Source organism: Paralichthys olivaceus, chromosome 13, assembly GCF_024713975.1.
Source record: "Paralichthys olivaceus isolate ysfri-2021 chromosome 13, ASM2471397v2, whole genome shotgun sequence".
Classification (NCBI taxonomy): Eukaryota; Metazoa; Chordata; class Actinopteri; order Pleuronectiformes; family Paralichthyidae; genus Paralichthys; species Paralichthys olivaceus.
This window is the reverse complement of record NC_091105.1, coordinates 16915388-16941385: the sequence shown is the minus strand read 5'-3', so window position 1 is coordinate 16941385 and position 25998 is coordinate 16915388. Positions and strand designations below refer to the sequence as shown.

The window sequence follows — 25998 nt, the reverse complement described above, 5'->3', positions numbered from 1 at the left end:
AGGAATAAGTACTTTTATCTCCTTTTCTACTTCATTATGGTCATTCTATGAAAGCATAGTGCCTCGTCGCTTTGAGAGTAGTCATCAGGGTGCTGCGATGGTTCTGTAGTTAATGGAAATGTGTGGGAAGATGTTGCTCCTCTTGGTTAAATTGCCTGATTTGATTGCTTGAGAAATGGACCTTGTACAGTGATAGCAGGGTTGGCAAAGCATAAACTATTTGTTTTTCATTTTTCTCCTCTGCTCATTTTATCTTTATTACTTGTAGAAATAGAGATTATACCACAGACGGGAGTAAAACCTTTTGAATTAGAATATTTTAATGTGACGGGATGCAGGGGACACTGACTTGGCTCTTATACATCATTTCGACACCACAGATTTAATACCTTTAATTATTCATACATTACTTCTTGTTGCTCTAGGTTTGCATTATTTCCATACTGTGGATTTCATGATAGTTACAGGTTCCACAATCAGTAACAACAGTCTTCAACAGTTCATCTCATTAACCAAGAGTGTATATTGTGTGCGGTGTTGTGTGTTACTCTTACAGGCAGCGTGTGTGCCTGTGATGCTGAGTAACGGCTGGGAACTTCCCTTTTCCGAGATCATCGACTGGAATACAGCAGCTGTGATGGGGGATGAAAGGCTGCTATTACAGGTAGACACGGCATCCTTCATACACAACTGAAGTTGTTAAACTCTTCCAAGACGAAAAATAAATCTGTACACCTTTATTACATTGGTAGTTTGGAGCACAGAATGACTTTGTTTACATGGACACCAATAGTCTGATATTAACCTGTCACTGACATTTAAATAATGATTACCTTAACCTGAATCAGGTCATACTTGAAATAAGTATTAATTAAATTTAGACATGTGGAGTATTCCAATCGTAGATACATTATGTAGTAAATATAGAAATATATTTTCCTATCATAGTTTTTACTGCCTTTTGCAACATTGACATGAGGAAGTTACCAACTGCTTGATGATGCATGTCCTATGCACAGGATGTCTGGCGCTATGAAGAAATAACATATCAGGGATGATGGGGGAACCGTAGTAATGCTAAGTTTTTTAGGGGAAATGGATATTATGAAATACTTGAATAGACACAAACTTTGCAGTGGAAATATTGTCAAAAATTTCCTGGGAACATCTGACGTATGACATAGTGGACGTAATGATGATGTGAGTCATAATCAGACTGTGCTCTGACTGTACCAGGAATATGAATGGACTATTCTAATAGTGACTCATGTTAACACCATGAGTGAAAGAATGTCAGGTCAATAGACGGAATGATGGTGGCCATGCAAAGATAGTCATTGTTTTATTGGTCGTATAAATGGTTTGTAACACAGCAGTAGTGTGCAGGTGTTCAGCTTGTACAGTGTAATTATACTTTAGATGTGTCACTCTTGTATTTAATGGCATGTTTTATGTGTGCCTTCCCATTTGACAGCTTAGACTTACTCATTCATTGAGGCAAATCTTGCAGTTGCTCTCCTGACAACATTCTTTGTGGATAAAATGACAGTGTCTACTTTAGCATTCAGTTTTCTGTTTGTGTTCTCGTATATTAACATGCGCTCACCTCTGTCCCAGATCCCCTCAACAGTGCGCTCCATCCACCAGGATAAGATCCTGTCCCTGAGACAGCAGACCCAGTTCCTATGGGAGGCTTACTTCAACTCTGTGGAGAAGATAGTGCTGACCACACTGGAGGTACACACATATTGTACAATGCTTTAAACGATGCATAACATGCTTAATATAAAGATTGCCTTTTTTTAAGGACATTTACTGGCATCTTACATTTACAGACCTTAAGTGTTGTTGCAGACTTCATACCCACAATGGAACTGCTCCAGACAAGCCACAAAACCAAGAGGGATGATGTGTATTGTTAAACACTGCTGTCATGTTTTTTGAGGCTGGCTTGGCCATCAATCATGTCAGTAATTTGTTCCTGTCAGAGTCCATTTATCTGTATTCCTCCCACTGAGCACCAGTCTATCATACTGCTCTTGAGCTGGAATTACAAACAAGCAAAGATCAGTGCAGGGGGGGGGGTGAAATGGGAGCAGGACAGAGAGTCTGACTGGGGTGTGCTAGGTCGGCTAGCTGCAAGTATCATGCAAATCATGCTCACAACATGTAGTAGCATTTGTGTCTGCAAATTGACCTGCTTCTACCAGAATTTTCTCTAAATTTCTACAGTGATGTATGTACAAACCATCTCAAGTAAACTACCAAACTGGCAAAATAAATGTATCAGCTTTTTCCTTTTATTGTATTATTTGATGCAGTACACTGGAAAATTACTGCTGATTTCCAGTTGTTACATTTACCGTAAGCCTTTTTGGCTGACTGCAGTTTACAGTTAGTAAGTTGTTGTCCACGGATAGTGTTACAAAGGCTTCATCCCATGAGGTAGCAGGCCAGACTGCTAGAGGGCAGAGCTGGGATTTCTCTGTCAGCAGGGTAAAGTTACAGCCCCAAGAAGCTGGTCTTCGATCTGTTTACACTCTTTTAATGTCTTAACCCTGTTTGTTCCAAGACATACCATGGTACAGCACATCAGTGTTTTGGCTTCAAATATTCTCCAATAGTTAGCTACCATTAGCAAGGGATCCTCAATATTTGAATGGGACCCAGGTTCAGTTACAGCTCAAGCTTCACTTTATCAGAACAGTTTCCTTCAGAAAGCAGACAGGGTTTACTTTGCAGCTCCTGAGACTGCTTAATATTTTATTATGGTTTCATCTCACTGTTAAACAATCTTAGAGCTTTGGTGGAGTGGGACACAGTTGATGCTGTGGGCCTGTAAAGCCTGCTGTCAGACTGTATAAGACACTGGGCTGAACAGTTGACCTGTAAATTTGATTTAGAATAATGGAAAAGCTGGTGCCAACACAATTTATTGAGCAGAACTGAGTGATCTGATCTTACTGTGAAGTTATATTTTGAGTTATTTTTTACTTTAGTGTTGAAAAATAAAGCATTTAAAGCAAGAAAACAGTACATAGAAAACTGAATATAGGATAGGAATTTGTTTTTTATGAGATCATATGACACTGTAATGGAAACGTCTGTGGGATCATTTTGTATCTAAAGGGAATCATTTTTTCGGTTGTTAATTTGAGAAGTGCCAGGGGATACTTGTCTGCACTCAGTTTCCAAATAACATAACACTGGCTTAATTGTTTAGCGAATAGTAAAAGATCTTCCAAGATCCTGCAACAAAGCTGATATGCAACTGTTATCTTACTGACAGTCCACAGTCGTTGTGCATCTTCTGCCTTTCATAGAAATAACTGTGACTTGAGGTCCTTTATTCTGTGAGCAAAACGTAATGTGAGATTTTTCAATTGAAAAAGTGACAAAAAACATTTGTTTGAGTTTGTCAAGTTTGAATCTCATGTGCTTCTGTTTCTCTACAGATCATCCAGGACCGGGTCTTGCAGCATACCTCTAGGAGCAACCTGATGTGGAACAGCCTGCCTGGAGGCCTCTTCACCCTCCCGCAGTACTCTACACACCTGGGAGACTTCCCTTTCTATTATGCTAAGCTGGGTCAGTTAATCTTTCATGCATATGGTGCGCAGTATGCATAGTACCACATCAATGCTCACCCTAGGTTTTGATGGACTCATTTTCAGTAAGACAATGCACAGGAACAGCTTGTGTGGAGCAGCTGTTGCATATTTGTAAACTAACATGTGAATCAGTGACATTGCCACAAGTCGTGCAATAAATCTTTATTAATTCAGGATTTGTCTCGAGGAAGCTCACCAATTAGACCTGCCATGATGTATTTGTGCTTTGTTAATTGGAAAGATATGTGGCTTGTTGTTGACTTTTAGGATTCAGTTAACTGGCATCTTTTACAAGCTTGATTAAACCTGTTCAGCTGCACTCTGTCAGGTAAACGCAGCTTGAAGTAAACAAGCACCAGTGAAGAAATGCTTAAAGCTGTCTAAAAGATGTCTCCTGTTTATAAAACATAAAACTGCAGCTGATTCTCTATCATTATCATCAGGCCGTATGCAAGTGATGTAGTATGTTAGCCAACTTGATTCAGAAGGGCAATCTAATGTTTGAAAACTTCATCGGCAGGTTTAAATTGCGTATTTTCTTACCCTTGATGTGCCAACCTTTTCCAGGTATCAAGCCAAACCCCAAGTTTACAGCGATCATCCATGTGGTGACCCCACTGGTCTCCCAGTCTCAGCCAGTCATGAAGCTGCTTGTGGCCGTGAGCAAATCCCAATACTGTGCTCAGGTAATCAAAAAGGCAGCACTCCACATTACCCACCTCACACCTGATGTTTGCCAATGTTACATGGAACTAATATGGTGGACGAGATGTCCCAGAAGTCATAAGCACATTAACGAAAACATTGATGCTAAAGTAACAACTCAACTACAAAAGCCATACAGCAGAAACACAACATAAGTGAGTGAACATAAGTTGTACAGTTGTGTTGTGGCTTTTACATTGGTGTTTTCCATTAATTTGTTTGTGTGAGACATCTCAGCCACCATAAATACTCCCAGCAGATATGTTAATTCTATATTGTCCCAATATTCTCTGTAGGAAATAAGGGAAATAACTACTTGCAGAAAACTACTTAATGTGCAGCTGTCAAACACCAGATTACATGTAATGACTGTAATCTCTGCGTGAATTCATACACCTTTATTAGTGGGGGGAGTTGTAAGTTTTATGGTAGTTAGTCTTTTAACAGTGAGCTCTCAATTTGTGGAGGAATGATTCCCTTTCATTTTTACATTGAATTTTATTTTACTCATTATTTGTCATTTCTCCTGTATTTGGGACTATTCTATAGCATTTACAGTAATACACTGTTTCTCTGTCAGGTAATTGTAGGTGGTGTGACAGTTCTTAAAATAGATCTGGAGAGAAACATGAAAAAGTGGTTGCCTTTCACACAAAGAAGGGATAAATATAAAATAGAGTTTAAATCGAAAAATATGTGGATTTTTTTTAATCTTTACATTTGAGACAGGATTGTCAAATTTTTAACTCGTATTTTAATATATTTTTCCTTCAGGGCACATATAGGTGTGACCGTGCTGTATTCAGAATGATGTCTAAGTTTGGTCTGTTTTCCTTTTGTGCAGGTGATAGTTTTGTGGAATTGTGATAAGCCTCTTCCTGCCAAGTACCGCTGGCCTGCCACCTCAGTCCCTGTCATTGTCATAGAGGGGGAAACCAAGGTAAACGCCTTCTCCAGATGTTTCCTACTGTGGGCAATGCTAACATTTAGTTCTGGAAGCCTGCGATTTAATTGAGTTTGAGATATAAAATGTGAAATGGCAGACAACCAAACATTTTCAAGTGTGTCCTGCTGTATCTGGCCTGACTCAAAGTGGCTTGAACAACCAGTGTATTTATTTTCTTTCCAATTTGGCAACAGCAGAATTCTGAGACTTGGACTCAAATTACAGGATCAATGCCAAAACCACATGAATCAAATTCTTTCATGTCCCAGCTGCAGGTCCATTTAAACATGGAGTTGAGATTTTATGGCTTGTGATATTTCTGGTGTTACCTGCAGAAACGTTTAATTTGATAAACTTCATTCATTATTGATTTAAACCCCAAAAACTTAAGCTTAATGTAGAAGAATTTTCACAATGAGGATGAGAATATCTCCATTAGCCAAAGCTACAGTACATTTATTATCTCTATTTACAGATTGTACATGTGAATATGTCAGGCCTGAAGCCTTCTGGTTTCTAGTTTCACATTTGAGCGGGCAGGTAAAAGTCCATGTGGAGAGCAAAACAGGCTTCACCAAAATGCCATGGCTGTAGTTTTTTTAATTTGTCTGTATTTATATGCAAATAGTTGTTATTACAGATTAGCCAAAATGTCATGTGGACCTTAAACGTGTACAAAGAGTATCCCTGTAAATCGTGTACAGAATTCGAAATTCAGCTGTCGGCCGTTGCCCCCTGAGGCCAATTTATTGTCATACAGTAGTAAACAGGCTCCAAGATTGTATATTTACTGTCTGACTGTATTGAGTTAAGATACAGTACATGAGACAAATATGGATTTGATTGTGTGCTGTATATATTAGAGAGGCTTGGCAGGGATTACAGCACTGACTTGGTCACATGCATTCTCATCAAGAGTTCATGTTGCTTGTTACACAGGTCTTGTAGGTTGAATGCCAAATTAGCTACCAAGATTGCTGCAGTCAGGGGTGGAAACCCACACACATGCTGTATTTTAATTGAAACTAGCATTCAGATTAGTGTGCAGATATTTCTAAAATTGGAAACCACCTTCTATGCACTTGTTTTACACCGTTTTGCATAGATGCATGCCAAGAAGCACAGGCTGCAGGGCTCATCAGGGAGCTAAACACACTCCAGTGCTTGTAGATTCCTATCTGTGGTTTTAGATCATCAACTAAATGCTGCAGTTTGCTGTCATTTTGTGTAATGTCAGCTTGTATGACTGGCTGAAATTGCTGTCAACGCTGCAAGATGAAACGACTCTGGGACACCAACAGACATGAAGAAACTGGTGGCGCTGCCTGCCAGACAGATGCACCTATATGGGCATTTATATGGGTTCTGTTTATACACTAATGGTTGCATGGTAAAACTGATACCCAGTCACAAGCATCTGTGTTTTTCCCCAGGTGATCAGCAGTCGTTTTCTGCCCTACGATACCATCCCCACTGATGCCGTGCTCAGTCTGGATGAGGACACGGTGCTCTCAACCACAGAGGTCAGACTGCCTGATAATTACAGCAAACATTTACAGCAATGTGTAATCTAGAGGATGTGTTGCACGAGGTCTTGTTAATGCAGCGTAAACCACCTATAATGATCACCTGTCTGGGTCAAATGAATTACTGTAAGTAGATGATTATTAACGTTTTTTCAATTTCTAATGCCGAATACATCTAAGTATTTCTTACATTAGTATTTATGTACTAAGAGAACACATTAATACCCTCTTACTACATGTGAGAGCGGTAGTGTCGGCTGTAAATCTCCCAAAACAGCGTTTAAGAATTGTTGTTTCCACTGTAACTCTACAGGCATTTTACAGCACATATTTTGATACGTCAAAGTTAGACAAGCAAAGGTTTTAAATAATGAATGACGGCTAAATTACATTAAGCTGCTTGTCTTTCAGGTCCTAGTATGTTGCAGCTGACTTGCTGTTGCACGCTTACAGAGCATGAACAGGAGCACATGTCTTTTCTGGAACACTTGACCTGAACAGAGCCATTGTTAATGTTATCATTAAAATCTGTTCCCTTTCCTAATATAACATACCTGCTGTGATAAGGCCTATATTCACTGTTAAATGTCTTTGAGACACAGTTTCCTGGAATTATCTGTTCTCGATTTCTTGACCTCATGTCTTCTCTCCCTCTCTCTGATTTGTTTCTCTCTGATCCTGGTCCAGGTGGACTTTGCCTTCACAGTGTGGCAGAGTTTCCCAGATCGCATTGTAGGTTACCCAGCCCGCAGCCACTTCTGGGACAGCAACAAGGAGCGGTGGGGCTACACCTCCAAATGGACCAATGACTACTCCATGGTGTTGACTGGAGCTGCCATCTATCACAAGTACTGATCTACTTCTGTGGTGTACTTTATACAATTGTAGCTGCTGTGAATCTGATTAGTGTCAACACTAAAACAATTCCCTCTGACCTTCTCCCTCAGATACTACCACCACTTGTACACCACTTACCTTCCAGTCAGTCTGAGGACCATGGTTGACCAGATGTCAAACTGCGAGGACATTCTGATGAATTTTCTGGTGTCATCGGTCTCTAAACTACCACCCATCAAGGTCACTCAGAAGAAGCAGTACAAAGAGACCATGATGGGACAGGTGAGGCAGAAAAACTATGCTGTAAAAGTGATTCATTACACCCCCTCACAGCTGACATCAGTGGCTAGAGACATTATTTTGTGGGCCATCCATCTGTCTATCTGTCCCATTCTCTTGAAAATGTGGTAACTCAAGAATGCCTTGGGGGAATTTCTTCAAATTTTACTCTGACCTCACACACAGTGGTTCATGCATTCATAAGACTATTATGACAAAACATGAATTACTTCATACTTTAATCCATCAAGACCTCAGGTGCCAAATGAAAACACACTCTAAACCCTCAGCATAATGAAATAACCACCTAAAATCTGAGGGTGTAGCTGACAGAATAGCCTACATTTACAAAAAAAACAATTTCTCAGCCCCTCAAGCAGATTGAGACATGACATGAAAACCATTTGATAGATGAAACATTTGTTAATTTGTCATTGTGAATTATTGCAGTTTCTCAAAACATTTCCAAAAAACCAAGAAAGCCAGGAAACGTCTCTTCTTCCTCCTCAAACATGTCTCTTACAGACTGAGCCTTGGTCAGCCATTCAACAGTCACATAATCTGAGTGTGAATCGTCTTCATTTTAATGAAACACTGCTGTAATCTGCTTCAATATCAATATTAGTTTGTTAGCCATTGTGTGAAATGCTAATTTAAAAACGTTTTGCAGGGCTTTCAAACAAACTCCATCTCCCATAATGCATTTCTCCTTTCCTGCGAGTATTTCACCAGTCATATGTCTTCCATATGTCTTCGTACTGGATCTTAATGGGTTAATTTGTTTCAAAGTGTTGACTCCGGGACTGACATGAATATAAACTGCAGTTTGAGTGGTTGGCACAGGAATAGAGTAATTCTAATTTTAAGCCTAAAGGTGGAACGAACACAAAAAACGAATCTATTTTGATTCGTACACTTTGATCCCTAAAGGAGCCGTCCATTACTTATTATATATTTTATATAATCTTTATTATTTTGTCTTTCATAAGTTCTACTGGCTTCTCTGTTAAACATGCTTAAGGCAGGTGGCCTTTAAACTGTAAAACAGAACATTATTTCATAATTAGTTTTTCACATCGAGACTCAGTATTTAACAGACAGAAACCTGTGATTTTCCTTATTATTGTAAAGGCTAATGCCCTTTAGACACACAGGCTTCAACTTAAACAGTTTTAGCCGTTAGGGGAAGAAAACATTTGTAACTTTAAATTAAAATTCGTTTATTGGAATATGGCATTTCAATAAAAAAAAACTCATGAATAATTACAACAGGCTCTGAAAGGTCAAAATAATTGGTGATGCATTATTCAATTTGTTTGTCTCTTTCATTCCCTCTCCCAATGTTCCTCCTTGTGTCCATCTTTCTCATTCACTTTTTTTTTTTTTTCCTCTCTTGTTTTCTCACCCCCCTCTCCTCTTCAACCCCCACCCTTCTTTACCCCAGAGCTCCCGGGCGTCTCGCTGGGCTGACCCGGACCACTTTGCCCAACGTCAGACCTGCATGAACAAGTTTGCCAACTGGTTTGGCACCATGCCCCTGGTCCATTCTCAAATGAGGCTGGACCCAGTCCTGTTCAAAGACCAGGTGTCCATACTGCGGAAGAAGTACAGGGATATTGAGAGGCTATAACGCTCCGGAGCCCCCCGCTCACCGGACACTAGAAAGAGAGAGCGAGGGGGTCGGACACATGGAGAAATGCAAAGCAGTTCCATGATTGCATGGAACGATCAATGGAAATGCAAATGGGATTGGGTAGAAGGGGGAGGAGGAAAATAAACTCCAACAGAAGAGGAGAACAGCACATCCTTTTTTCTCCTCTGTTGTGTCTTTAATGGTTCCTCTGTGTATTCTCCTCTCCGTCTTTTCTCTTGTGTGTGTTGGTGGACAGCTGAGCTCACAGGTCCCACGATATTCACTACGGCTGCCAACAGCTGAAGGACACCTGAGGACTTTTCAAGTGTTTGACTTACTAAAGTGGTCAAATTCTTGGAGTTGTAAATCACAACTTCCCGACGGTGGCAAACTGCTCCAAACTCCATCCCACTGAACCAGACTGTCTGTTCTGCTCTGTACACTATGCACAGGTCCCTGAACGTTTTTGATGAATATTATTGATGATAATGACTATGAAGAGGATAACACTATTTTGGATTGTGTTTTACTATTTTTTTTTATACAGTGAATGAATGGCCAGCACTACTCTCTGTATTGTCTTAATAAAAACCAATAGCAGGGCAGGTAAAAGGAGGAATGAAAACCCACCAACCATCAATGATCTGATATTCATAGTGCCTCGAGTTTATCTAATGGTGTTGGAGTATGTCTGAGAGAAGAGCATGGTGCAGGACAAGCACCTTGACCTTGCTGCTTTCTGTTTTGTTTTTGATTCCATGGTTTGTGATTTTCTTTACAAATGATGGATCTCGTAGTAAATTCTTTAGGTCAGCATTCATGTTTTAATTTACTGAAGTGTGATACATTTTTATTCAATTGAACAAACTACATTTTCATTATGTGCCATTCTGAAATCTATTTTTCATTCTTAAAGGCCGAAGCTTGATCCTTGAAAATGTGCTGACTGAAAAAGATTGGATGATATGCTTTGCCTTGGTTAAAGGAGGCTGAGCTTACTAGTTGATTGTTTGAAACAAAAACTACCCTAAAATCCAGGGACTGGATCATTGGGACTTGTTCTGTAAGGGATGTTTGTATACCATCATTGTTCCTCTCTCATAGACCCAATTTCAATATGTCCAGTGACACAAAGTGTTTTCATGTAGGAGCATCAAACAGCATTTGAGGTTTCAGACCAAGACTTGGCCTCATACTAAGTAAACTACTCATTTTACCCACTTGTTATAAGCAAATATGCAGATGGAGAAGAATTCTCACCAAACATTTGAGATACTGTTAACACAGGTATAGAGAAGAAAAATGCACCTTTGGGGAGATCAGCTTTATTAAGTAAGTATCATTTGTGGTGTTTTCTTAACATAAATACATGGAATTAGAAGCCTTTCAGTAACTGTGTGCTAATGTGCATGGCCTCATTCAGAAACCAAAATGTAAAACTTGTATGTTAAGAAGTATGTCCCATAAACATTAATAATTCATCACATCTTTTTACATGTTAGTCTTCTCACATCTCATTCGCTGCAAACCTCTTCATTGACAGTCAAGTGTCAGTGGCACATGGAATTGTTTTTCTGCCGATGGATCAATAGGCTAATTGGATTAAACAAATTGTGTTTGGTTTTATTAATACTCATGTTTTTTTTTTTTTTGTCTTGGATTCGTCATATCAGATATTCTGGAGAATGTTAATGTATTTTGATGAAGCCTAAATGTGCACCTGTCTTTTTAAATCATTGTGCATCATCAAGTTAAAGTTCTTTTGTCTTTAAGGCGTAAAACCAGCAGCGTTTCTGTGTGAAATCTAGAAATCTAACCACACATGCTCTGAATCCTCCTTCAGCAGCCTCAGCTTTGAAACAATCATTTTGGTGAGCTCCACAATCCTTCCCAGACCCCCAGTATGTGCCATTGGATCATTTGTGGTTATGTTTGTATATATTTTTTTTCATCTAATATGAGGAAAGCCATGCATTCCCATATTTATTTGATTCAATAAAGTATTTTCTGTTTAAGAAAGTGTGTGAGGGGAAGAGGGAAGGACAGAGTGTATGATGGAGGAATCAGCAGAGAATAGTGGTGCATGGTGCTCCTGAGAATGTGCAGCTCGACAGCAAATAAACAATCCCAGTATTACAGCGCTATCAAGACGACTGAATATTATCGTAAAGAGAATCACATTTCAGAAATGAACCTGGTGCAATATTTAAGAAGACGTTTTCTTCATCTTTTCTTCTTTTCTCTTCCCTTGTGTTTCAGAGGGCAGGGGGTTACATATTGATGTGCCTTCAGAAGAAATACACATAAGTTGTTTTTTCCCCCCATCTGCCTTGGGCAACAAACAGGTCCCCGGTTTCATTACAGCTGTACATCTTTTTTGTTTGTCTTCCTCAAGAATATCAAGTGACATGTAACAGCTCCCTAAATGGTGTTGTTTCACACTGGACGTGATACTGACATTCCTGCCTTTTCTGTTTGGAACATCTTTCAAGGTCTCTTTAGACTAATACTGACACACGCACTGCCTTGTATTAGTATACTTGCGAGGGCACAATAGCCGCCTCTTCCTGGTTGTCACAAGTGTAGTAATACATGTAATGCACACACAGTAGAATTCTCTCACAAACAAACACATAGTATTTATCAGGCTGTGTTGTCTCAGCTGAATCGCTGCCTGCTTCCTTTCATTCTCCTCTGCAGAAATAACTTTATAGAGATTGAACATGGAAAGATAGAGGAACAAAATCACAATTTTGTAAAAGAATTTTATAAAACAAAACAAAAAACAACAAATAAAATGTTTGATATAAATTGACTCTGTGTGGTTTTGCTCATATTATTCTTTGGTGTCATTGTTTTGAATGTCCTCTGAAAACTAAAATTATAATTGGACTTTTCATATACACCCTAAATACAGTACATTTTTCCTGTTAACCCCCAGCCAACCTCCCACCCATCCTCTCTCTATCCTGCCATATCAACCTTTTTCAGTTTTCCCAAACCTGTTTTGCATGTTATTTTTCTGCATTGCGCCCACAGCGGGAGAGCTGGGCTAAATTCTGTATCTTGAGCTTCCTCCATGTGCATGTGTGAACCTCGTCCTATGCCAGGGAGCTGCTGTGTTTACATAAATCTGTCGGGGTGATTGGTTTAGACACGCTGCATAAATAACAGAATGTATCCAGGATGATCCCATGGTGCACGAGAGCTGCCAACTCAGCTGGAGCAACGGCAACGAGAGAGATCGCTTCAACAGAACTCAAAGCAAAAAGATGTAAAAGCTGGACCCCTGCCTGAGCAGAAGAGATGATCTAGTTACAGTTACACCGAGCCACATCCATGAGATCCAGATGTGTTGATGGAAATTAGTGATTCTCTATAAACTGAGGTGTCAAACTTACTGTTGGAGAGTTTGCCAGAAGTCCAACCAATATTATTCCTGTTGATGAGATGTGTATCTGCAGTGGAGATGCAGCCACTGTGCTTTGTTCCATTTATTAATGTGACTCAAGGCCACATTTGACGACATCCTACTCTTTCTTTCTTTCTACTTGAGATATCGTGGCAACAAGCAAACTGAAGTGTCAGGCAGAGATACGCTCAGCTATATTTTCTTTTTATTGTGTTTTCTGTAGATTCAGGGTCAAGGTTACCATCGGGGTATCAGGAGAAATGATGTCATCGTGGCGTTATCTGCCGCTTTGAGTAAACTTGATTGCAACTAAACACGTTGCATGGTTGATTATTGTCATCACATGTTCTGCTGTTGGAATTTGCAGTTGAATTTGGAGCATTTCATAAAACAGCTATCTTACAGAAGAGTAGTGTGCAGGGAGGGGAGGGGAGCTCCCATTGGCAATATAATTAAATTCATTCAGATTAGACACATTATGACACTATTAGCCAGAAACAATTAATTCCTCTGGATTGAAAGAAACTAATTCTTCAATCAGCATTTGCCTGGATAAAAATCTATCTCCACATTTAGTCCACATCTCCTGCGGGTGTTTGCGTGTGTGCGTATAAGAATGCTTCAGTGAAAACAAAGAACAAGACGTTTCACTTCATACAGCTGTGAAGATAATAATATACTTGTGTTTCGGTATGTGGAGATAATCAGACGTTCGGGCTTTGTGACTCACACCTTGTAAGTGGGGAAAGCAGCAGCAGAGAGAGGCTGGTTCCTCTGAAGCTGTTTGGATGCATCTGTCACACATGATCACAGTAAGCAGCAATCAGCTATCCTGGTTAAAATGATCTCATTTAAAAAGAATCAAGCCCAATTTCTGTGTCACAAGACGTGGCTCTGCAGCTTTGTTTTGTGATAAGTCACACAGCAGTATCTCTGCGCGCTGCACAAAATAGTAGATGTCTACACAAAAAGGATTTAATTTAATGTTCCCTTCAATCAGTGATCCAACACACTGAAGATTTCCATCCAATTTTAAATTTGACACCATTTTAAATGCATTGTTGCCTCCCTCGTATCTGTTAGCTTTCAATTGCAGAGTCGTGTTTATTCATTTGGCCTAGATCAATATCTTGTTAATCTCCAAATGAGACTGATGGTGCGATGATGAAATGTGTGTGAAAGCAAGGATCTGATTGATTTTGGACCATATATGCACACAGTTAAATACATTTAGGGAATTTCTTCTTCTCTTAAAGGTCCAGTGTATAAGATTTAGGTCAAAGGGAACTATTGTTAGAAATTTAATGAAGAATAATCCTCATGATGTTTTCACTAGTTCATTTCATCTAAATAGTATGAATTGTTGGTTTCTTCAACCCAGTAAAGGCCCTTTATATTTAAATACTTTATATTTACACCTCTCTACAGAGGCTGCCATCTTTTTTCACATTAGTCCAGACTGGACAAACTAAACACCTTTTGAGTTTTTATGACAACTGAAGGCTACCACAGGTTCTTCTTCATGTTTGGAAGGAGAGGGTGAGGTGAGGGGTGTTCAGTTGTAACATGCAATTTCAACACTAGATGTCACTAAATTCTACACACTGTACCTTTAAGACTGCCAGTGTTGACGATCATGTCATCATAATGCGTAATGTTCATTGTGTGAGACTTTAAATGCCATTTATCAAAACTATAACGAAAACATGACGTGCCTCAGTTATCAACCATCCACCCCACTACAGTGACATGGAGCCCTGCTGCTGGTAAACCATAAACATGCTCAGCTGGCAGAGCTTCCACTGCAACAGATGCTGTGGCCCATGAGACAAATCCGCTTTACTGCATACCAATTTTGCAATTTGATTGTAGATGAGTCAGTCTCTCTGTCAGGCATGTTTCTCCTCATCTCACTATCTAATATATTGTTTGGAAATTGGTTTTGTAGTCTGTGTGTAGCTCCAGTTCCCTGCACACACACAGGATTTAGTTCAAAGCATTGATTTGGTTTTTCTGGGCTGCGGGTTGCTTATTTCTCCTGTAAACATCTTTGCTACAGATTAAGTTTGTCCCATTATAATTTTCTCTAAATATACCTTAAGTGATTGATTCCTTCATCCGTTATATGAACAATAACAAGGTGATTAGTCATTACAGAGCCTTTATCACAGCAGACATTTTGACTTTCATGGCAGAGAGCACACCTTATTATGTTAGTAATGGCTCTGTTCCATTTAGGTGCCCCAGTATAACATAGGGCACCTGCAACTGAGAACCCTGAATGGAACACAGCCAATTGAATCTTTTCTTTCTTTTTCTGCTAATGTCAACAGCTATGAAAGGGAAAATAATGGGACAATTTTTAAAGCTCCATTCTTTTAATATACAGGATGTGAGTTACATCAGGACTGGGTATTGTATTAATAATAACATTAATATAATATCGCTTATTATTGAGACTAAGCCTGTCACATTCTAATTTAAGTCTCAGAATAGATTATCTTAAAGCCAATAGGAGCATATTGTGACCTATACTACTACAACAACTAATACCACTACTTCTACGACTGATAATAATAATAATAATAAAATTATTAATAATAAAAAACTATAACAAAGTGCTATACAAATAAAATAGATAATACATACAATCACACAAATAAGACCAGGATTAGTCACTGTATCAGTGTATACAACAATAACAACAACAATAATAATAATGATTATTATTGTGATGATAATAAAATTAATATTGTTATCATGATCATTGTACTAATAATATATAGTATAATATAGTCATTTGTCATTGTCAAAGTCTCCCAATTAATTATTTTATAGTCAATGTAAATATTTCGTCACTTACTACTACTGCTACTACTACTACTACTACTAATAATAATAATAATTATTATAAGAATATTAGTAATATAATAATAATAATCAATTGAATTCACTTATTCTGGTTTCATGGTCTCCCTCCTTCCTGTTCTCGGTGTCAGGTACGCACTGTGCCACAGCGCCCCCTATCTGTGCCGGGCGCTCACAGCGGGCTGTCTGTCAGCAGACTCCTCCTCCGCCATTTTTGACTGTAAACATCCTGCCGATTTTAAAAGGACAGCGGTGAGCGGGAGGAAGGCGAGTGGCGCCATCTTGGCTCTTTTAATGAGTACAACAAGGGAGAATTCGCTGGGAGAAATAACATAATAGTTGGAGTTCCACATTGAAAGGCGAACTGTGGGTGAGTGAGTCTGCAGCGGAAACATCCGCACGCGGTTCGGTGCGGGGCAGGAGGGGAAATCTACCCGCACGTCTGTGTTTATTCGCCGCGGCCTCCACTGGACACGGAGCCTTTAGCCGCCAGCTAACGACACTGTTGTGCTGGTAGAGGGAAAAAAGTGGGAGCTGCTTTTCATGCGCCACTTTCTCCAGTGCGCTGCACTTTATCCATTTCCCTGAACGACCTGCAGTCTTGTCTGTTGTTTAAAAAAATCTCTTATTTATCCTCCGGGACGTAAACTGGAGACATTTCACGCGCAGCTCACGATTTCACTGCTGCTTTTGTAGTTAGCTGGCGGCTAATTGAGTTGACCCAGTTGATGGCGCCGACTATTTACTGGTGTTGAGCAACCCTTTGGCGCTCAGACTACACTGTGAGATGATCACATGGACACTCGCGTCTTACTTACACATTTCTGATATATGTGCTTCTGCTAGATTAGCTTCATTTGTATACAATGCGGGAAAGCGTGTCGTGGGCAGACATGTGCATTACCAATGTTTGCCTCTCTGACTGGGAGACAGGCGGAACTTGAATGAAGTCAGCGCTTGTTTTGATTGCATTAAAATCTCCCTTTTCTACGTTTACTGCTCTGTTTTTGAATTTACGATCAATGAGTAGCGATCACATGTACTTAATCGGTGTATAACAAGAAAGAAAAAGTGCTTGGAGGGAGCTGCATCGATTTTAGGGTTACAGTTAGCAGTATGCTAGCTCTGAAGCCTCCAACATAAGCATTGCGAACGTTATAAATTAGTATTAACACGATTCTTCGAGAGAGAGCAAACCCTAAACGTAACCAGGCTAATAGTTGCTTAAAGCCAACGATTTCAATATTAAAATTTATTTTGCCTATGACACGATAATAGATATTAAATAGATCAATTTCTTTACAAAGCCACTTTTGTTCTGGCTTGTGTGGCCTTAAAGACTGATGTTTGGTGTATTCTTAACAACGAATGTAAGCCGTGCTATGCTTCGATTCTGTACACTAGTGTAATTTAAATCCACCACCACACTGTGCAGCCCCTCAGATCTGTATTCCTCTGAAGTTAGCTGAAATCAGCATTATCACAGGGGTTCTAGTTTGTGTTGGCTGTTTTGGCCTCATTTTCTTTCTGTCCTGAGCTTTTCAGAGTGGCCTCTCTTCATTCATAAACAAATTGTTTTTTCCAGGTGAACCTTACAGCAGTGTGAGTGAGCCAGGGGAACCAGGGCAATGTTCTACGCCCACTTTGTCCTCAGCAAGCGTGGGCCGCTGGCCAAGATCTGGCTAGCGGCCCACTGGGACAAGAAGCTGACCAAGGCCCATGTTTTTGAATGCAACTTGGAGAGCAGTGTGGAGAGCATCATCTCACCCAAGGTAACAAGGCAGCATTACAGTTTCTGATGCAGGTCATGTTAACACTTTGTTCACTTCAGCCTCGCTCAGATCCTGACTTCTTACTGGTGCCTGTCTTGTCTTTCTTGATACCTCCTAATAAGTCAAAGCATTGGATATTTGTGTTTCCTTTGAAATATTACAACAGAGTTTGTCTTTGCTTCATGTAAAGCAATCAGTTGTACTTAAGTCTACATAGACTGGTTTATTTCCAGTGTCACTGATTGCTGTACTTCATGCACTGATAACAGTTCAGTTTTGTCTTTAAACCCTTTGAACAATGGTCTGTTAGTTAAGTATTTATTCACATTTTCTGCGTCTATTTTCATTAGGTAAAGATGGCGCTGCGTACATCAGGCCATCTGCTCCTTGGGGTCGTGAGAATCTACCACAGGAAGGCCAAGTACCTGCTTGCTGACTGTAATGAAGCTTTCATCAAGATTAAAATGGCTTTTAGGCCAGGTAAGATCATCTCATCATCTTATATTGTTACAATCATCATACAGTTGTGTGTTACAAAGTCATGACCATTGATTTGAATTCAGGTGTGGTGGATCTTCCTGAGGAAAACAGAGAGGCAGCTTACAATGCCATCACCTTACCTGAGGAGTTCCATGACTTTGACCAGCCACTTCCAGATCTGGAGTAAGTCCTTGAGTCCAACACATGAAATGATGGATGAGTCTGTTTGGTGAAATACTTTTCTCCTGTCACTAGTACTGGTGTGGTTCAGGTTGTGTCATTCAATCACCCAGTGTTTCTCATCCCCAATGTCTTTTTTTTTTCTTGTTGTTTCAAACAGTGACATAGATGTTGCACAGCAGTTCACCCTGAACCAGAGCAGAGTAGAAGAGATCACCATGAGAGAAGATGTTGGCAACCTCAGTCTCCTGCAGGACAATGACTTTGGTAGGACACTGGATACTGATACATGCTTTGATACCCTCCCACTATGCACAAATGAATATATATGACTTTCAATTCTATCAGATTATTAATTCACCCCATTGAAGTTTTACAATAACAACCTGTTGAACTCTTCAGCTGACTTCGGTATGGATGACCGAGAAATGATGCGTGATGCCAGCACATTTGAGGAGGACATCATGCATGGAGCCACAGCCTCAAACCTTTTGCTGGAGGCTGAGCCTGGCCCAGCTAATCTCCCTGACAAGTCCAACCACATGGAGTATGATGACTTTGGGGATGGCTCCATGGGCAACACTGATGGGGGAATGTTGGGTGAGCAGTTTTACTTATTTCAATAATCTCATTTACTTTAAGTAGCTCTATGAAATATTCATAATGACTTAACAAAAGGATGATTGTCAAATTAATCCTCTTTGTTATTTTCCAGTTGATAAGCTGCTGAGTTCTGAAGATGGAGGCGGTATTTTTGATGATCCTCCAGCTATCACAGAAAGTGTCATAATGCCTCCAGATCACGGAGATGACGAGGATGACTTTGATAACCTCCAGTCTCGTAAGTAAAACAGAGTCATTTGTCTTATTGCAAGGGAAATTAATCTTGAATCTGTGAGGGTTTGTTAGTAAGGATTTACATATTTCTCCATTAATATCTAGTCACTGGTTATCCATAAAATACATTTTCTTGTAGGAAGCGTTACAGAGGTCACCTGAAAAACCTACATCGTCATGTACTATTATAAATTGCATGCACATTGTGTTATTACCTGCTTGTATAAAAGGAAATGCAATTGTGTGTGTGTGTGTAGCGGGTCCAGACAGCCCAGACTCCGGCCCAGTCGAGCCACTGCCAGCGATGGCTGATCAGACGGAACAGACAACTCTGGTTCATAATGAGGAGGAGGCCTTTGCCCTAGAGCCCATCGACATCACTGGTAAGACTCCCTCTGAAGAGGCTGTATTTAAATTACACTGTGTTTGTTCTTTTCTGTAGAATCAAAGTTTTCTTTTTCCTTTTTTGGATTCATTAGACAGTTTTGCAGCAGCCTTATCTAATCATATAGTTGAACCCTCAACTCTAAAATAATGTTTATTAAAAACTTAAGATTGTAACAAGAAGTGTTGTATTACACTGCATTAGGTTTCGCTAGATGTATTTACTTGTTCCCAAAGAGCACACGTTGTAAAAAAACTTAAGGGGGGCAATGAAATTTTATCACCATGTGTTTTCCTTTTAATAATGGGAACAGAGGTGACATGGAAAAGGGTTTTATTTGAATAGATAACAAACAATAGGTTTTTAATTATTCCCGCATTAAACCATTTTATTATTATGATGTCCTAATCAAGTTTTTCCCTTAAATATTTAATATATGCTGATGCAGAGTCCTAAATGATAATTAAATTTAAAAGCAGGTTTATTTGACTCCTTTGAATAACACAGTTACATATGTCTTAATCTCAAAAACATTATATTTATAAGCTTCATAATTTAAATGCTGAAGGCCGTCATTCAAAAATATGAAGTTTATATGTGTAAATTATTGCCGTGATATCAAAGATATCATGAAAGCTCAGTTGAGAGAAATTCACACCGGACAGTGACATGATGTGATGCACTAGAAGGCAGATGTCTCACTGTCACATACACACAGATGTTTGATTTGTTAGAACTGAGGAAACCATCATTTCCATAATGGTTGTGCAGTGTTTGGGCCTCTGCTTTGTAACAGTGCTGTTTTCCTTATACCAGCTCTACATTTGAACTTACACTTGTTCTGTTCAATCATTCATAGCTTTCTCCTTCATTAAGCAAAATTGTTTTTTATTCCACGTATTGTTCAGATCTGATAGTAACTTCAGTTAAGCTCACTCTTCTCCAGCTTGCTTTTACTCCGTGTCTTGGATCAACAAATGAACCTGTTCATCACAATGAGGTGTTTTTGCAACTTCAGCAAAGAGGATTATATCTATTACACTACAGCAATATCTGCTGCCTCACCTTTTAACACGCAGCTTTGCTCGCTCCCTGGAGCAGCTCCAGTAAATGAAATCCTCCACAGTAGCATTCAGTGTTGAATGGCTATTGCTTGAGACCTGTAACCAACAGGATAGTGCTGCGGGTTAGATGATGCTCGACACAGAGATTGGTGCTTCTAAACCAATGCACATCACTTTTAAATGAGTTGATTGTATCAGCAATGTGAATTTAAGGAAAATGATGATTCCAATAATTGTAAATATGCTGAATGTTGGGTCCGATGATAGGTCAGACTGATAATTGGTTGACCCATTCTTTAATGGTGAAGCATGTCATGAAGTACTGTTTTTTTTCTTGTTTGCAGTGAAAGAGACTAAGGCAAAGCGTAAGAGGAAGCTGATTGTGGACAGTGTGAAAGAGCTGGACAGTAAGACCATCAGGGCCCAGCTGTCCGACTACTCAGACATTGTCACCACCCTGGACCTCGCCCCTCCGACCAAGAAGCTCATGATGTGGAAAGAGACCGGAGGTGTGGAGAAGCTCTTCTCTCTGCCTGCTCAACCCCTGTGGAATGCAAGGCTCCTCAAGGTAAATAACAAAAGCTTGCCATAAGTATAAATATGAATATATTTGTGGAAAATACTGTCTACTCCTGTTTGAGAACATACCAGCTGTCTGCCTGAAATCACATAGACGGGTAAAATGGGTAAAAAGCAAGCTCCACCTGAGGTCTGTCTCTCCATGTGGGTCAAAGAGAAGGCTGATTAGAGCAAAGGGAGACAGTATGTTGACAATATTATATCTTTCATTGGCATTCTGTTCAGGTTGTGGGATTTTAAAATGAGAACACTGAAGGAACAGAAGGAGGAGGAAGTTATTGGGTTTTTTTTTCTCTCTCTTTTCCAAATCACTTTACAACCATGTTACCCCTCCAGAAGAGAAAATGTGTTGATGCATAGCTGACTGTACCTTTGTCTTGCATTGGTCTTCCTTAATAGTCCCTACATTGTTATTGTACGACTATTTTGCCCCAAATTTTAATGGTGAAATTTATGATGACAGATGTTCACACGCTGCCTGACGCCTCTGGTACCAGACGAGCTGAGGAAGAGGAGGAAGGGGGGAGAAGCAGACAGCCTGGATGAGTTCCTCAAAGAGCTGGAGAACCCCGAGGTGCCAAGAGAGGAGATCATGAGTCAGCACAGAGATGTTGTTGGTAAGTTGTGCTGGAGGAGATGGGTGGAGATCAAGAGACTGGTGGCAGAGGTTTTTCAGTGAGACATCTTCATACAATCTATCAACATCTTTTACAGACCAGACTATCATCGAGGAGCCCAGCATGCTGGCTGCCTCTGTGATGGAGGGCAGCAGAACTTCTCTGGATGAGACAGTCATGCCTCCTCCCTCCACCCCCCGTGGTGTCAAACGCAAGACCCTTGACAAAGAGGGCCCCCTCGCTGTGAGTAAAACTGAGTTTTATTTTAGAAATGAGGCTGCACCTTTTTTCCTCTGTATTTCAAGTTTAAAATGCAGAAAATTCAAAAGTGCTGTTTGAAGGTTTTGTGTAGTTGTCAATGTTAGCGGCAGAGCCATAAAAGGAAAAAGTTGGTTCCCAAGTTTAATCTGTTTGAAGTTTCCATACATAAGAATTTTTAAGTCTTGTTATCGAATGGGGGGGTGTATGACATCATGATTCATTTATTTTCAATTTACAAATGCTGTAAATGTTTGTTGCTCAACAGCCACATTGGAGAAAAACATCAAGCTTTGTCCTGACCACCACCCTGCTTCTTCTCTTTCAGATGGCTCCGTTGGAGCAGCAACAGGTGGTTGACCGCTCAGTCTTGTCTCAGAGGTTAGAGATGCCTCAGGTGGATCTGCCACCAGAGGAGAGCCTCAACCTCACCCAGCTGGTCCCTGAGCTCGACCTCCTTGGCGAGAAGAGCAAAGACAAGAAGGATGATAGCGATGAAGAAGAGGTGAGTGGAAAATGAAACGCTGTCTCTGATCCAGTGGAAACATTGTTGATGGTAGTAGTCATGTAAAAGCGATGCATTTTGTCATTTGCCCAAAGTGCTCCTGCAGAAATTACAATAATAAGAAAGAAACTGTATGAGCCAATTGATGCTGATGACTGTGTCCCTCAGGATGAGGATGGTCAGACAGGAGACCAGGATCAGGAGGAGAAGAGATGGAACAAGAGAACCCAGCAGATGCTGCACGGTCTCCAGGTACAGAATTTACTGTGTTCAAACTATGATAACATATTCAAAGTAGAATACCTGTTGTTAAAAGATTAGTTTGTATGTTGTTTGTAGTTTGCCCTGTGTATAATATTTTCAGGAACTCTACTTCCTAGAGTAGTATAATTTTCCCTCTCTTTTCATAAAAGTTGGTTAAAGATGAGCATGACCTGCTTGTTAAATTAATCCCCACGGGTCAAACTAAAGGGAATTGACTGATATCTTGTGCCTCTTTCTCTACAGCGTGTCATGGCCAAGACTGGAGCAGACTCAGTCAGCCTGCTCGAATTGTGCCGGAACAACAACAAGAAGCAGGCAGCAGCCAAGTTTTACAGTTTCCTTGTCCTTAAGAAGCAGCAAGCCATCGAGATCACCCAGACAGAGCCCTACAGCGACATCATCGCCACCGCTGGACCAAGATTCCACCTTATTTAGACATTGGAAGAACAGAAAAAAAACACTCTGCTTGCAACAGATATACTTTTTTAATTACTCAAGTTTTTTGCCTTTTTATTTGTTTTCCTGTCAGCCCAATTTGTTTCTGGGGAAGGGACGGGAGTAGCGGGGAACGGGTTGGAAACTTTTTAAAAAAGGATTTTACTGTACTACAGATGGAATCATGCAGTATTCATTGGGTCAAATGGAGTGAGGAAGAATGTTTAACAATTATATTTATAAAGCAACATTTTTTAGTCACCGATTTGCAAGCTTGGATTCATTATGTTTTGTAAGTTAAGTCATCATTGTCTGCTCATTCCATTCAGTTTTGTACTATTGCCCCTGTCACCGGATATCGTTGAGATTTTAGATAAAGAGCCCTGTATTTTCACATGAAGTCCCTCATTGACTCTACATGTTCTGGAAAGGTACTGTTTTATTGCTCCAAAGTGTAGCCTCTTCCACCTCCTCCTTGTTGCACTTGTTCTTTCATGATAAACAAAAAGGTTAATCTGTCAAAAGAAATCAGTAAAATCTTACCTGGCATTAAATAATGTGTCTCAGATGTATAATTCAGGCAGTTTATCAATTCAGTTCTTTGGATTTTTTTTTTTACCTTTATACGTTTATGCTTCTTCACCTTTTTGCATCATGTAACTAGGTAATGTACTTGTTACAGTTGAGTTCGGTATCCCACCTTTTTAGTCTTCTGGTAACTTCTAGTTGTGATACATCTGTAAAGATTTCAAATAAACTGTTTTAAGTACTTGGTAAAACTGGATGTTTTTATTTTTCTGTCTTTTTTTTCCCCCCAAACACTGATCTTTATAAATGTATGAATTGTATGAACATAACATTAAATTGAACGAAACATAAGTTCTAACTATCTTTACTTGATAGCAAAGTGTTGACCAGTGATTTAAAACATCCCTCTTTCAAGGCAAGGGGAAAAGAGGAAATAACTAGAACACAACTGACACCCCCTGACAGACTACAACCATAACATTTTTCTAGGATTAACTACAAAACATTTTTTTATATTGCTATTTAAAAAGAAATTAACTATAATTTTACATATTAAATTACCCAAATCTTTAGCCAATACCTTGGTAAAATGCTAATTAACATTAAAACATTAATGAAAAATAAACTTCATGATAATGATGATAAAACTACATGACAGTGTAAAACCACTGAGCACTTTAACTTTATTTTGCTGATAATTTCATATTTTTACAGCATTTCACGAACAAATCTACATTTATTTGATATAGGAATGTGAGTGATTCTTTCAATGTTGGTTATGGGGCTGGTTTTTGAAGGAATATGATGAACTGAACTCAATCAGAGCATCAACGGCTTCATCAATCTGGACGAGCAGTTCAACAAGGAACTGGTTGAGAGGAAACAGAGGAGACCATAAAACTGTGGGCTGAAAAAGATGATGGCCTGATGAAGAAGAGGAGCTAAATAGAGGAGGAGCTCAAGTCTGTGATTATTAACAACATCCATCTTCAGGTATATTGTTTCATCTTCCATTTTTTTTTCTTTGGCTTTTTGGATTAGATTAGAATCTTTGTTCAGAAGAAGCATTTCAAATTAAAGTAGAATATACGTTTTATTTAAGATTTGAGGCATCTGGAGAAAGAAGATGCTCGTGGGGATAAATGTTGAATAAATGATAAACAGCACGTCTGTGAAAACTGCTCTGGAATAACTTGATGTAATGAATTGCTGGTTTGACACTGTGTAAATAAGATGAACTTCATCTTCAGTTTCATTGTGGATAACTTTGCAACATTAAAACACGGAGGTGCAGCCTCTTCTGTCTCTGCCACACACAGTTCTCTCTGCATTTGTCTCCTTAGGATCCAACTATTATTGAAACGAATAAAAAATGTAACACTGATGAAATGTAATGAATTCAACCATGAAAAGAAAAGAAAATCCTCACGGAATGCAGCATCTATCTCTCGTGTTACTGAGTCAGATGTTTACATTAGTGGAGAAATTCACATCCCGTTAACTTGTTTCTGCACGAGCAGAAAAGAGGGGGGAACGCATAGTAACAGGAAGAGTCCGTCAGTGAAAAGTGTCCTTCCTTTACCCGCGTGTTAGGAGATGGCTACACGTAAAGAGACAACTCCAGTTCCCACCACCGCGATGGCTTCTACGGGCGGCACTTTGGACTCTCCGGTCAAACAGATCCAGATCGAGGGGCTGGTAAGTGTCACCGCGGGGCCCTGGAGCTGTGTGCGGGATGTTAGTGTCGGCTGTGAGGGGGAAACCGGCCTCCAACTGCTAGCAGCTGTGGGTGGGAGCTAAATGTGAGCATCATCATGGCGGACAGATAACGCCACGGGATGTGTATTTAACCAGCGGCTTTAACCTACATTACGTTGAATTATCCAACATGGTCTGTGAGAAGAGCTAATGTCGGTGGTGTAACACTCTAAACTACCGGAGAGGCTAACAACAAGCTAACTCGAGTTAACGTCCAGGAAGCTGCACCGGCGTTAAATCCTCAGAGCAGGACCCGAGAGAGCATCAGGAGACAATGAAGCTCCGTGGTTACAGGGACATGTGTCAGTCAATGTCAGTATCTCAAGGTTTGACTGTCCAAACAATGGAAACCAACTCTTAAACGAAATAGGCGCTTTCTCAATCAAAGTCCACAGAGGTTCTGTGTCTCTTGACAACAATAGCGCAGAGTTAAGCCTTTGGAATAACTCCTGCATCGGAAGAAGAAACATGTCTCACTTCAGTAATAAGTGAAGTATATTTTATAGCACCTTTCTCTGA

General features: G+C 39.8%; 3 protein-coding genes across 3 annotated transcripts in view; all 3 read left to right on the top strand.

The window, feature by feature from the left end:
* Positions 1–12352, top strand: part of LOC109632177 (exostosin-1b) — a 37612-nt gene extending 25260 nt beyond the window's left edge. Inside the window, exons 3-11 of the mRNA XM_020091335.2 lie at positions 557–664; positions 1618–1737; positions 3456–3588; positions 4179–4297; positions 5161–5256; positions 6696–6785; positions 7476–7636; positions 7736–7907; positions 9349–12352. Coding sequence (XP_019946894.2) covers positions 557–664; positions 1618–1737; positions 3456–3588; positions 4179–4297; positions 5161–5256; positions 6696–6785; positions 7476–7636; positions 7736–7907; positions 9349–9534 — 1185 coding nt within the window. The 3' untranslated portion in view covers positions 9535–12352. The remainder of the gene's footprint in view (positions 1–556; positions 665–1617; positions 1738–3455; positions 3589–4178; positions 4298–5160; positions 5257–6695; positions 6786–7475; positions 7637–7735; positions 7908–9348) is intronic.
* Positions 12353–15996: 3644 nt separating this feature from the next.
* Positions 15997–23972, top strand: LOC109632191 (double-strand-break repair protein rad21 homolog A-like). Its single transcript, XM_020091358.2, has 14 exons — positions 15997–16187; positions 17403–17589; positions 17940–18069; positions 18153–18252; positions 18410–18516; positions 18652–18849; positions 18965–19090; positions 19344–19469; positions 20880–21103; positions 21578–21731; positions 21829–21974; positions 22318–22494; positions 22663–22746; positions 23002–23972. Exons 2-14 carry the CDS (start codon positions 17446–17448, stop codon positions 23191–23193), a joined length of 1908 nt encoding a protein of 635 aa, XP_019946917.1. The 5' UTR covers positions 15997–16187; positions 17403–17445; the 3' UTR covers positions 23194–23972.
* A 1289-nt stretch (positions 23973–25261) lies between these two features.
* LOC109632234 (eukaryotic translation initiation factor 3 subunit H) overlaps positions 25262–25998 on the top strand; it is a 55029-nt gene continuing 54292 nt past the window's right edge. The window contains exon 1 of the mRNA XM_020091426.2: positions 25262–25419. Within this exon, the coding sequence (XP_019946985.2) occupies positions 25318–25419 (102 nt within the window). The 5' untranslated portion in view covers positions 25262–25317. The remainder of the gene's footprint in view (positions 25420–25998) is intronic.

Excerpts from the sequence above, each read along its gene's own strand:
- LOC109632191 (XM_020091358.2), top strand. The coding sequence starts at position 17,446 with ATGTTCTACGCCCACTTTGTCCTCAGCAAGCGTGGGCCGCTGGCCAAG. Across the intron at positions 18,517-18,651 it reads CCTGCAGGACAATGACTTTG|CTGACTTCGGTATGGATGAC; the intron begins GTAGGACACTGG and ends TGAACTCTTCAG. Across the intron at positions 22,495-22,662 it reads ATGATAGCGATGAAGAAGAG|GATGAGGATGGTCAGACAGG; the intron begins GTGAGTGGAAAA and ends TGTGTCCCTCAG.